The 12,650-nt window shown below is 55.8% G+C and overlaps 1 protein-coding gene across 1 annotated transcript; it reads left to right on the plus strand.

The window, feature by feature from the left end:
• The first annotated feature begins 3,463 nt into the window (after positions 1-3,463).
• LOC119103677 (uncharacterized) lies at positions 3,464-12,634 on the plus strand. Its single transcript, XM_037227295.1, has 4 exons — positions 3,464-3,738; positions 10,287-10,472; positions 11,911-12,151; positions 12,455-12,634. Exons 1-4 carry the CDS (start codon positions 3,709-3,711, stop codon positions 12,631-12,633), a joined length of 636 nt encoding a protein of 211 aa, XP_037083190.1. The 5' UTR covers positions 3,464-3,708; the 3' UTR covers position 12,634.
• Positions 12,635-12,650: the final 16 nt, after the last annotated feature.

Consider the following 12,650-nt stretch of genomic DNA (forward strand, 5'->3'; position numbering starts at 1 on the left):
TGCTATCCTTTGGGTGGTGCGGGGCCCGCACAGTATGAATTCTTGCACTGATTCCTAGCTATTACACCGTTACATACAGCCTTGAAGACTGACATGCGGAAGGCACAGTTCCACCAGGAACCAAGCGCCGGACCCTTATGTAGGGGGCCTTGCCGTGACCCAATGGGTCATGATCCACCTGGCCTCAAAGCATAAGTTTGCATTTTTCAGCTGGCATTGTGATGAAAGAATAGCTTACTAACGCTCAAGTACATACGGGGACATCTTATAGTGTTGTAGAGCCATCTAACAGTTGGGTTGGATGTCTATCGCGTGATACGCTCGATGTTCAGCAGACGCGGCGGTGCGGCAGCAGCCAAAAGTCTCATAACAATTCTTACGGTGCGATGTGGCTTGCATCACTCTCAATTTTGCAGCGTAAGGGAATGTTGGAGAGATAGAGATTCTACGAAATTTTCCGCCAGTCTTAATTGCCTGACTGGAATGAAATCGGTGCGCTGCACATCTAAATGTCACTTGTTTGCAATTACTTACAAACTTACAGCAATCCTGCATGGATTGCGCTTCATTCTTGCGTGGCTGAGTAGCACTGTTGAAGATCAGGGAACCACCTTACCAACACAATATCATCAACTACAGACTGTGCTTTTGTTCCTCATTGCAGCCAGCGGGAGGTATTACCACACTACGACGACCACCAACTACAACTACATACGAGTTTGATCGAGAGTTAATGAGAGCTTAGATAAGGTCTAGGCGAGAGATACCGTTAGAAAGTGCGCACACAGTTTTGCTGTGTCCTACCGCCAATGCTACCAAGAAGAGCGTAACATCTAGAAATATAATTCACATACGCATGAACAAACTCTAAAAGCGAGGAGTGGCAAGGCAACGCAATGCCGACAAGGTGAAGCTGAGGAATCAGCGTGATGGGTGTTGCGTCCGCTAGCTCCGCCTCGATGTCTCCGGCGCCGCTAGATGTCTCCGTCGGCGGCCGCCACGGTTGGCCGCTCGGCCCTCCGCCGGCGGCCAGCGCCGATTTCCGGAACAGCTGGTCCAGAAAACGAGCGCCGTTCAGCGGCCGTAGTGGTGGCGGCGCTGGGCCCGCGAGAACTGGCGGTGCCCGCTGGTGCCCGGTCAGGACGGATCGATTTGGCCGACCCGGCGCTCCGCGCTGCCGTACGGCTTCTTCCGACGCGCGCCACCGTGCAGTGCCGTCCGCGGTAGGGGTGCGGCCAGAGCGGCGCGCTTGTCCCTCCGATTTCCAGCCTCGGAAGAGTTGTGCGGGTCAGCCGTGACGCGGTTGTGAGGCCAGCTAAGTCGCTGCTGCTGGGGGAACCCGCAGCACTTGGCCACTCCCAGCTGCTGCAGCGGCCGCTCCCGGACAGGGGCGGTCGCTCCGTCAGGTACGGTATTCTCGTTAAGCCCAAGTTTCCGCACTTCAGGTACGGAAGCATTGCCCAAGAACGGACTCTGGGCATGGCTGCGTCATCGCTCGCAGGCGCGTTATCTTCGTGAGATCGCAGCCCTCTGGCTCATCGAACAAGGTTGACCTGTCCAGGAAGAGCAGCTCCAGCCACAAATCACCCTTAGCTCGTACTTTCAACAGCCTTAGTCAGGCACAGCGGCCTCATCATGACAACGCTCATCCCACAGCCAGCTTGGAGGCAGGATCTGCTGCGGCGGCGGGGAGTCCGCGCGGTACCCGGGCTGACAGCCCGACCGCCCGCGGCGTCTCAGGTCATGACCAGCCAGCCGGCGGTGTCCACTGCCAGCCGTCCGCCGGCGCTGGCGCCGGCGCGCGGCGGTCGGCCAGCCGTCGGGAGAACCCCGGCCAGTGCCGGCGCGGGCGGCGCGGCGCGCGGCCGCCGCCGGCCCCCCAGTCGGTACATCGACGCCTACGGGGAGATCGTTGGCATCCCGACGGCGCCGAGTGCGCGGGCCCGCCCCGCGAGCGCCGCCAAGCACGGCCCCGCGGCTTGAGAGCATGGGCTGCGGCGCCGCGGCAACCCCAGCTGGCCCGGACCAGCCGGTCGAGGGCGGGTGCTCCGACGACTCCGACTCCAGCGGCGAGGAGCTGCAGTACGGGCCGGGCATCGTGTCCCGGCTAAAGACTCGCTACCTCTCGATGGCGCGGGGAAAGGAAGGCGTCGGCCGAGGGTGCGCTGCCTCGCGCAGTCAGCCTTAAGGACATCCTGAAGGAGGAGGGCGCCTTCGAGCGCGGTGCAGTCCAGGACAGCTACGTGCTGGCCGTCCGGAGCGTGCTGAACGTGCCGCCAGCCTGGGGCGAGTCGATAAGAAAGGCAAAGTCCGTCGACGATTTGATATCAGCCCGCGGGTCCGCGGCCGACGTCGATCAGCGTGGCTGGCGCGATAGCGGCGTGGATGCTCGTCGCCAGATAGCCGGCGTAGGCGCAGTGCGAGCCGACCACGCGACAATGAAGGCGGTGGTGGTGAAGCCGGCGGTACAGCCGCAGCGCGAGGACTGGCTGCCAGCCGCCGACACGGTCAGCACCGCTCGGAAGCTGTTCGAGGCGGCGCCGCGCCGGGCGGGCCTGGCGCGTCCGCCGCCGGTCCGTGCTGCGGCGGGGAAGGCGCCGCCCCGTGCCCAGCGTCGCTCGCCCTCGGCCGGCGCGACACCGCCGCCGGCTCCGAGGCCGCGACAGCGCGTGGCCGCCGCTAGACCAGCCGTCGGGCCTGAGCCAGGCCGGCGGGAGCCAGTCGCTGGTCCGACGGCGGAAGGCGGCGACGGTCCGGCTGCCGCCGCCCATTTGTCGCGTGTGCTGCCGACTGCGGAGGGTGAAGGGGCCAGCGGCGCCCAGGAGCCGGCCACCGGTGGTGCAGCCAACGCCGGGCCGGAGCGCAGCGGTAAGAACGGTCTCGAGGAGGGCGGATGGCCTGGTGGCGGACTAACCGTGAATTCCCCTGCTAATGGGATCCCCTCAAACGAGACTGAATATTCGTGGGAAACCACAGCGACGGACCCGGTCGTGACATCTAATTCAAATATCTCGCATGCGTCTGGTAAAGACAATGGCACGTGGTCCTCAGAGGTTACCCGTGGTACAAATGGCACGTTACCGTTCCTGCAAAACAAGCAGGTTGGGGTTATTAAGCCAACACTAAAGCCGGAGCCCCAAGAGGAGCGGGACAAGCGAAAGAATGCGTTGAACCAGGCCAAGAGTAGCACAAATGATGGGATCGTGGTGAATGTGCGGCCTTTACGAACAAACAATATACCAAAAGTACTGCTAGAAGGCAACAGAGCCCCCAAGAAAGACAAAGCGACCGCGGTATTGTCAAACAACAAAAGTGGCATACCCTTGGTGCACTCCTCGGGACTAGCGGGCTTGAAAAACGCCAACCGCGTGCAGCCACCCAGTCGAATATCCAAGCAGTCCGTGAACTCAGGGACAGACTCAGCCCAGGCGGCTAACAAGCGACTCTCAGCAGCAAACGCAGCCTCGCGGCCCATCGCTGACGGCGCAGCCTCAGCCCGCTCAAACAGTCGGGGCCTCGCAGACGTCTGGCGTGGGATCAGAGCCCGCGCAGGAGAGGTCGGTCGCAGGTCAGGCGCCCACTGCGGAGCCGTCGCCCTCGTCTGAGCCGGCCCCCGTCCCGCTCAGGTGGCACCAGCGGGCCACGAAATCCACCATCTATGACTTCACCGAGCGCAGCGACGTGCCCGACCACGTCGAGAATGACGGCATGGACATCCACCGCAGGGCCAACCCCAAGGTGAGACAATGGAATACGCTCTGGGCAGGGTCGCGCGGATGTTTCGCAGGACTTGGAGTAAACACAAACCAAGGATGTTGAGGCACTTGTAGCTGCCAGTCCACGCGTCAGCTTAGTAACATACGCTGTCAGGCATAGCCGTTTTAGCGGGGCGCGCCGCAGGCGAGCACCAATCGGCTTTTGTGAAAGGTTGGCATACTCAAGGATGGGTCAGCCTATGTGAGCTATCTCTGTGTGCTTTATTTGGAGTCATATGTGTGTATTAATCGAGTCTGATGGCCTGTGCTTCATTCATGCAGCTAAGCATCCTCGTCAAGCCTATCTGTCAAAGTAGCCTACACTGCATCAGGTCTAGATGTTTAGCCATGATACGGGGCCGATTTGCCCGTACATGTTCCTTGTGTCTGTCCCATCTTTCCGTCCACGAAATGAAATGCAAATGACGGGATAATTAAATCTAAGAGATCAGCTATCGCCTGAGACCAACACTAACCACAAGATGATGATGACGATGCGGGTTTACGAACGCTGCAGTTAGAAACATGACCGCATGCACGGACCAAGCGGTTCCATGACGTCACCCACCGCATGATCGGCGATTCGCCACCACAGCGCACTTGTGTGGTGCTGAAACCACCTCTCACAAAAACCGGGAGCGCCTATTTACCGTAGCCGAGCGTCGCGCGGCATTAACCGGCCGTTCCGTGCCGTGACACCCGTTCAACCGTGGCAGCGGCTCTCTGGCGGCGGCGGCGCGCGCAGACCGCTCCCGTTACCGAGAGTCGTGACGTCGCCCCGGTGACGTCACTAACGGTAGGCGCGTGCGGCGACGCGTGCTGAGCCCGTCCCTCGGCGGGTTCGGTGCTGGTGCTCATCCGCGGCCAGCACCCCGTGCCAGGCTACCTGAGCCGGGCGCGCCGGGCTGGAGGGTCACGTGGTCCGCTGTCAGGTGCACCGGTGTGACCTGGACGGCTCGTCCTGTCCTGGCCGCCTCTGTCCCGCCGGTCGGTACGTCTCCGGCGCCTCACAGCCGCTGCCGAAGCCTGGGTACGTGTCGCAGTGTGTCAGGCAGTGGTGGCCGGGAGATAAGGCCGCGGTACTCAGTGGACATGCGGCATGTCGTTCTGCCGTGATGACTGACGATGGACGCGTCACGGGTCCTCGAGGGCGGTGCTGCCGCGGCGACGGCCTGGTCTGGTCTGCTGACAGACTGTCACACTGATCTGCTGACAGACTGTCACACTGGTCTGGTCTGCTGACAGACTGTCACACTGGTCTGCTGACAGACTGTCACACTGGTCAGCTGGCAGACTGAGACGCTGGCCAGTTGGTATGTCCACTATGCTATTATCTCCACATATACCGGTGTATTCACACGCATATCCACACATGTACTGGTATATTCACGTGCGCATTGGTTTATCCATATATATCGATGTATACACGGGTACATTCACACATATATTAGTACATCCGCGTTTTTTAGTACATCCATGCACATTGGTATATCCACATACATATTTTAATATCCAAATATCTATCGGTGTATCCAAAATATCTCAAGAAGTCTGCAGCCTTTCACCTTGACATTACTGGACAAAAAATAAGTCCCTTGCCTTTCGCTAGAATGCCGCGGGTCATCGCTGAAAGTACCTTTTCTGACAGATACACATATCCCATGGTGTTAAAAAGTGTACCTCCATTGCTTTCTGTTGGTGTAAAATTCGTCACCACCTCATGCCTGACGTTTGCAAACTTATCGCCCCACATTTCTCCAATATCCTATACTACCGCTTGGTCTGGGTTGGGGCTGTAGCCGGCCACATAAGCAAATTGCAGGGGCGATAAATTTGGGGTCGTGATCGTCACGGAGGCTCTCTCCGCAAGTGAATACGCTGGTGCTCGGCGAAACTTTGCTTGGATTCTGACTTGCGGCCCGAAATGAACTCTCTACAGTACAGTAAAAGTTTCCTGATGTGCACTGTTTTAAAATGGGAAATGATGAGAATGGGGCACTGGTGTAGATCGCCTTATTTCACGTGCATGAACTCGCCGATGTCTTTACGGACCCTGAAGTTTAGCGCATAAAAACAGGAATAACCCTGTACATATTCTAAGCCTTTAACAAAAGTAGCAACTACAGAGATGGCCATCAGCAGAACTGGTCAGTTGGCGTCGCTGTTCGACGCCATGCCTTCCTCTTCCGACGCCCAATCGTCATTGCCTGTAAGGCTCCGGGCCTCCGCCAGGAGTGCCCGACTCTGTGTCACATGGATACGATAAAACATGTCAAATGTTGGATGTAACGGAAGATCTTCCGTGGCTGATATCGCACGCACCGTCACGACAGGCTGGTTCGAAGACATGTGACAGGCGGTGGTTTATCGGCAGGCAATGAATGACCTGGCTAGTCTAGGTGCACGTAGATGACGCCTGTGTGTCGCTTTATCTCAGGTTATCGCACCTGCCAGTGTCAGCCGGTAATGCTGCTATAATTCTGTAAATACAGTCTGCAATCGCCATCTGGTGCATCGGCAATGGAAGGACGGTTTATGCCCCCACGTAGCTTAAAATGTCGCCCATCCCTGCGTAGACTGAGGACGGGTGCACTGAGAAACGCATGGGTCCTTCGACGCCCATGCAGACGCAATGTAGCGCCGTAATATCTTGCGAAATTGCCCTGACTCGGGCGCGGATTCGAAGGGCTGTCGAAGTACGAGCCATCCTTACTCAGCACGGAAGCGGAACGGACTAGATCAAGCTCACGTCCATTGATTGGGCAATGGACGTCCAAGTATCTTGTCAACGCCAACATAATGAATTGCGATTCTTTAAGTAAAGTTCCTGTTTCGACGGGACAGACCAAGGGATGGCGAATAAGTGGTGGTAAATACAGACAATGAGTTGGCGCATGCAGTGATGTGAGCTCCAGCAGGACTCTAAGTACAGTTTCCACGACCGCGTGGGATATTTGGCGCTAGATACTGAAATGCCGACATTCCCGAGTTGCCCAACGATTACAGCCGCAGGTGCGACCCATGTGAACAGCACGAGTTTGTGCGTCGCTCAAGCTCGTGCTGTTCACATGAATTGCAGACTTGAATGAATTGAAGAACGGACATGAATTGCAGGTACGCTGATTATTGTTTTGAAATTGGATTCGCGCCTCCAACCGATTCGCCTGCCGGAATATTGTATAAAACATGACAACCCGTAAAAGCAGAGAATCCTCCTTTCCTAGCTCAGCGCACGTTACACGTGACACTGCGACCGCACATTTGACGCCAAGCGATTTACCGTTCAATTGTATAGGGAGCCGTGTCAATTGATTGTCGCTCCGGCTCCTGGTTGCCAATGGCAAAACTGTGAAACCATGCAAATCCTCATTCACTGCTTCTGCGCAAGTGTCACGCGACACATGCGACCGCAGTCTGGCACCAAGCGGCCTCCCGTGCCATTGTTGCCGATGTGTGTCAACGTCTTGTCGCTCCGGCTCCTGGTTACTGAGATGTGGACACGGTTTGGAACGGTTGCCCATCGACTTTGTTATGGGTCTCATTTTCAGGCCGCCCGTGCAAAACTAATGGGTCTAAAACGACCGTTCTGACACGTGCTACGTCCGAACGGCGCACCACAGCAGCTCGCCAGCTACCTGTGGACAACCGCCCTGTACGCCCGCGCGTCCTGTCCAAATATTACCATTCAGCAACCAGGCGTTTAGCCCGGGCACGACGCCACGCAAAATAGAACAGACAGATATACAAAAGTACTCGCAGAAAGTAGTATGCAGGCAGGCAAATAGGGCAGAGCCTGCCGAACATCATCTGTATTCTGCGACATTGTCTCCGCAAAATCGCTGTGGCAGCTGCACCAACACTGCAAAGTTAAGCGCCATTCGGTCTCAACCAACACGTAATCGCAGCCAAGTCTTTTAAATTCATCTGTGTGTAGTTCACCACGTCAAAAAAGGAACCTGTACAATCAGGATTGTGGCTAACGCAAACTGCAGTTTTCTACTGCCGTGCGTTTTGAAGCACAGCACTGGCAGCTCCTTTACAAATATTTACGGTACGCGGTTACATCAGTTCTCCATCTGTTTCCTTGCAAATCGCCTTGCAGCTCGAGATCATTCCGAAAACGGGCCATTCAGTTCATTCCAGCTCGAGCTGTTGTGTTCTTCAGGCGTTTTTCACTCCTCAGATCTTGCTCTGCCCCCCTCCCCCCCCCCCCCCATTCACGTTAGATTATCGTGACAGAACCTGCGAACATGCTTTCCTTTTCGCACACGCTACGGCCGTCACCGTTGTGGAATCAGCGTGAAATTGTGCCGTTTATAGAAAATATGCGACATAGTATACTTTACTTAATAATATACTTATACTTTACTTAATAATGACATATACTTCGTGATATCTTATTTATAAAATTGAAACATCACAAAAAACAGTAATTGAATATCACAAAGCTTGTACACGTGGTACGTGTAAACGGCACCGTCGTTGGTGCAGCCGTTTGCGCTGTGCATTTCGACAATGACTATTGTTTAAAGGTGCGCGCCTGCAAATGCGACCCTCAACAAAGCCAAAGAGCAGCTGCTCCAAACCGCGGCCACATCCCGGTAGCCACGGATTGGAGCGACAAGAATTTCGCATGACTTGGTAGACAATTCAATGGGGCATTGTGTGGCGCCAGATGTGCAGTCGTGCGTGCCATATGTCACGTGCTCAGCAGCGGTCAAAATGGATTTGCCCATTGTTTACCGTTTTCACGTTTTCTACCGTATCCCGGCAGCCAGAGGGGGTAGATGCGCGAATCAAATTTAATGCGTCGATCAACTTTCCGTCAGCAATTTATGTGGTCAATACGAATTTGTGCGACGGGGTTTTCGCCAGTAATCACGGGCAAGCCGGGAATATCACTATTTCGAAAAACGGCGCCAAATACAACGCGCTGTCGTCGAAGCTGAAGCAAGAGTCGTGGCGAAATTTACAGCAGTGAATGTACCAGTTCATTAACTGTATTTGCACTCATTGCCATTGACTGCACCCAGTTATTTGTCGTGATGCAAATTACGACAAATTAATTTGGTACAAAGTCACTTTAAGGGCTCAGAGGAGCATTGGCCGAGGGGGGGGGGGGGTCAGATCAGCATCGGGGTAGGATGGAGGGGGGGGGGATCAGTCCCCCACGAAAGTAAATAAAGTGACGCTCCTGTTCGAACCCCTTGCATTCCGAAATGCTGGAGAAACCAAACGTAATGAACGATGAATAATTTACGAAGGTTGCGATGAAAGAACTGATGACGTGCAGCTACTGTAGAGCGAATCCCGCTTCTACGGCGAAACAGCACATCCGGTGCTTCGCAGGGTGCGGGTTTTGTAGTCACTACAGAGTGTGACGAGACAGAAACATTGCAGCAGCGCTGGCGAGTGACAGCGGCGAAATAAGGGAGATGCAACCTTTGTCCTGGTGGCAATTACAGTTTTCCTGAAGCTTTTCAAATACGTAACACTTCACACATCAACTCGGACAACACAACACTTCAACTCAAACGATGCTTCCGGACAATCTCAGTAAATCTGCATTTCTGACTACGTACATCACATTATACACATCACGTTCACATTACGTGCGGCGAAAATTACATGTCTGATTACGCAAATTACTGGTAGCGAACTGTTCCCAAAGGTTTAGTGGATTGGGTGAATTGAATCAGAGCTGAGCTATATCCCCAAGTACACAGCACTGCATCGTCATTAACACAAATGTCACCCGCGCGTCAGTGTTTGTCAGTCTACACTTGAATGTTTTGCGTTTTGTTTATAATATCCCCGTTTTCGATGCACCCAGAAGGTGCGAATGAAAGGACGTTTAAGCCAATGTCGGAGTACAGTATGGCAATATTAGAGATCTTCAGCAGTGCTTGTGGTTAGCAGTGAACATGCCAGGATATTAAACATATTTAAATAATTCTGTCAATGTGTGCCTTTGAAGGAAAACATCTCCCTTGATATGCATCCTGTGCCATCTCGAAGGGTTGCCCTGACCCCTGTGTAAGATGGCGGTTCTCGGAGCCAAGATGACCTGAAGTTCCCATGGTGGCCATGACTGCCAATTTCTCCAAGGACTTCAGCTCGGGTTTTAAACAGTCTGTTGGCGACGGGGTCCGCCACCAGCCCTAACCTGTGTGTCTCATTTCAGCGTCCATGCTGCTCAAAGTTTAAGTGATCTTTCAAAACAGGAGCGATGCTAGTTTGTTCTTTATGACGCTTGTTCGCTCTGCTCGTACGCACGACAAGCCTTCTGGGATATTCGCTCGTCATATACAGTTCGCACCAAGGCTGATTGTATAGTAACCCTATTTGCCGGCAGAGATCAGCCTCCGTGCCTATTTGTACGAAGCAACACAAAACAGGGATGTCAGTTTGGGGCGATAGGGTGAGGCGGGGAGGGGGGGGGGGAGCAGTTTCATACCGTGTCTTCCGCTTCCCCGCATCCTTCGTTCGTTGAAGCATCGCTTTCCTCACAGCCTCGACCGGCCATTTCAGCCAGGCGACTCCGGCTACGTCCTGCTGCCCGGCTTCGACCCGGGCGAGTCGTGCGACGACGACGACCTGATCCTGAGTCTGAGCCGACCTCGGGAGGCGCCGCCGCCCTGCCTCGTCACCTTCCTCAACGCCGGCGTCATTATCAACGAGCGCTCCAGTCTGCGTCAGAGGTCCAACGGCGGGACGGTGAGGCGCAGCGCCGGCAGTTCTGTCCAGAGATCTGTGCATGCCGCGGGAGCCCCGACCGCCCGACCAGTCCCGCCGTCATTTCACGCGCGGAATCGGCTCGAAGGCGTGCCGAGCATGGGTGGCTGAAGGCGCCGAATCGTCTTCGCGGTCCACAACAATAGCCAATCTTAACGGGCTGGGCAATCGCTTATCTCTGCTGCCACGATCACATTCCCACTATAATTGGATGTAACGGCCGGCGCCGTACAACAGATGTAACAGGTGCCGTGGCGGCGTTCAGATCCGTAAGAAAGGCGCTGTGGTGCCGCGCTTAACCTTACAAGGAAGTTGCGACCTGTGGGTGTTTGAGTCACCGTTGCATCACACGGTGCTGGGAAAGGAGGCCTTGCAAGCTATCTTATCCCTGTACAAAGTCTCCCATCGAGCCCCGATGACCGGATGGGCCAGCCATGACCATGTTGCACACAGCCGTCAAGTGGAGAGGGGGGGGGGGCTGCCCTCAGCTCTCACCATGGATGATGGGTCACGGGAGCACCGGCCGTGCACCCAGTAGCCGTGACACTGAAGGCAGCGCAGCGCCAAAAGCCTGATTGGTTGTCATCAACGGCAGAGCTTCTCCAGGCAAAAGATCCCAGACGATCCCAGCAGCCTATCGTATCAAACTTAAAAGGGGGAGGCTTATCCCGGCGACAGTAAGTGGAGTGGAATTTGCAATACGAGTGGCTGCTCAGGGCTGAAATGGTAACTGCACTAAGCTTCAATGTCAACTGCCCGAATTCATCAGGATACATTCCCGTTTTTTTCTTTTACTACCTTTGCAGTGCTTTGCCGTTATTCCGTTCTTGGCGTCTGTTCTTTCCCATCTATTCTCGTATTCGTCTGTTCTTTGCAAAACTTCTCATGTGCCTAAAGTTGTGGCGCACGCATGATCGCACACATACCTAAACTTGTGGCGCACGCATGATCGCACACATACCTAAACTTGTGGCGCACGCATGATCGCACACATACCTAAACTTGTGGCGCACGCATGATCGCACACATACCTAAACTTGTGGCGCGCGCATGATCGCACACATACCTAAACTTGTGGCGCGCGCATGATCGCACACATACCTAAACTTGTGGCGCGCGCATGATCGCACACATACCTAAACTTGTGGCGCACGCATGATCGCACACATACCTAAACTTGTGGCGCGCGCATGATCGCACACATACCTAAACTTGTGGCGCGCGCATGATCGCACACATACCTAAACTTGTGGCGCACGCATGATCGCACACATACCTTGCGGTCATGTTCTGTCTGCTAGATACGCCAGCAACAGCCCGCCACGGTCAGATGGCTGAGACTGTAGGCCAGTGCGAGGCGCCAGTGATGGACCACCGTGGCTGCCGCGGGGACTGACGCGTGCCGTCCGCGCACTTCCAGCTGCGCGTGTCCTTCAGCGCTGGCCGACCGGCCGTGCACCAGTACCCGTCCGAGGCTTCACTGCTCGCTGCTGAGGCGCCCCCTGTCGATCCGGTCCCCGCGCCGTTCTTCTTCGAGGTCCCGCCGCCGCCTGCTGAGCTCCCGCCGCCGCCAGGGCAGACTTCCAACGGCGGCCCCGCCCACCAACCCGAGAGACATCTGGTGTCCGGTGCGGGCGATGCGGATGACCTCAGCGCTCCCGGTGAGGCTCGGGTCACGTGGCTGCCGCCGATGCTGTGCACCGCCAGGGGGCTGGATAATCTGTCAGTCGGCACCGCCCGACCCGATCATACCTCGGCAACCAGGCAACCAGGTCATGTATCGGGTCACACCGCCACTTCTGGCGTGTCCTGTACCGGTGTTGTGTGATGGCGCGTTGCACCGCAGGCGTTCATGATGCGAGTTACAGCTCACGCCAAGGTCACTCAGCTGTCACGACCAGGGTCACAGCCACCACCACTCCGAGGTCCTCGTGCCCCGTTCACGACTGATCCGCCATTTTCAGACACTTACAGAGCGCGCGCGAGCAGGTGTCGTCACCGACCAGCTCCTCGGACTGTGCTTTCTAAGTGTATCGCAGGCCCTCCCGGCTACCGCGGACCCCATCAAAGGAGCTTTCCAGTCTCTATCAGGCTGCTGCCAGGCGAGGCAAACGCACCTTTAGCACCCGCTTTCCTTCAGTAGTAGCCCCACCCTGCAGC

Source organism: Pollicipes pollicipes, unplaced genomic scaffold, assembly GCF_011947565.3.
Source record: "Pollicipes pollicipes isolate AB1234 unplaced genomic scaffold, Ppol_2.1 Scaffold_5724;HRSCAF=6776_pilon_pilon_pilon, whole genome shotgun sequence".
NCBI classification, from domain to species: Eukaryota; Metazoa; Arthropoda; class Thecostraca; order Pollicipedomorpha; family Pollicipedidae; genus Pollicipes; species Pollicipes pollicipes.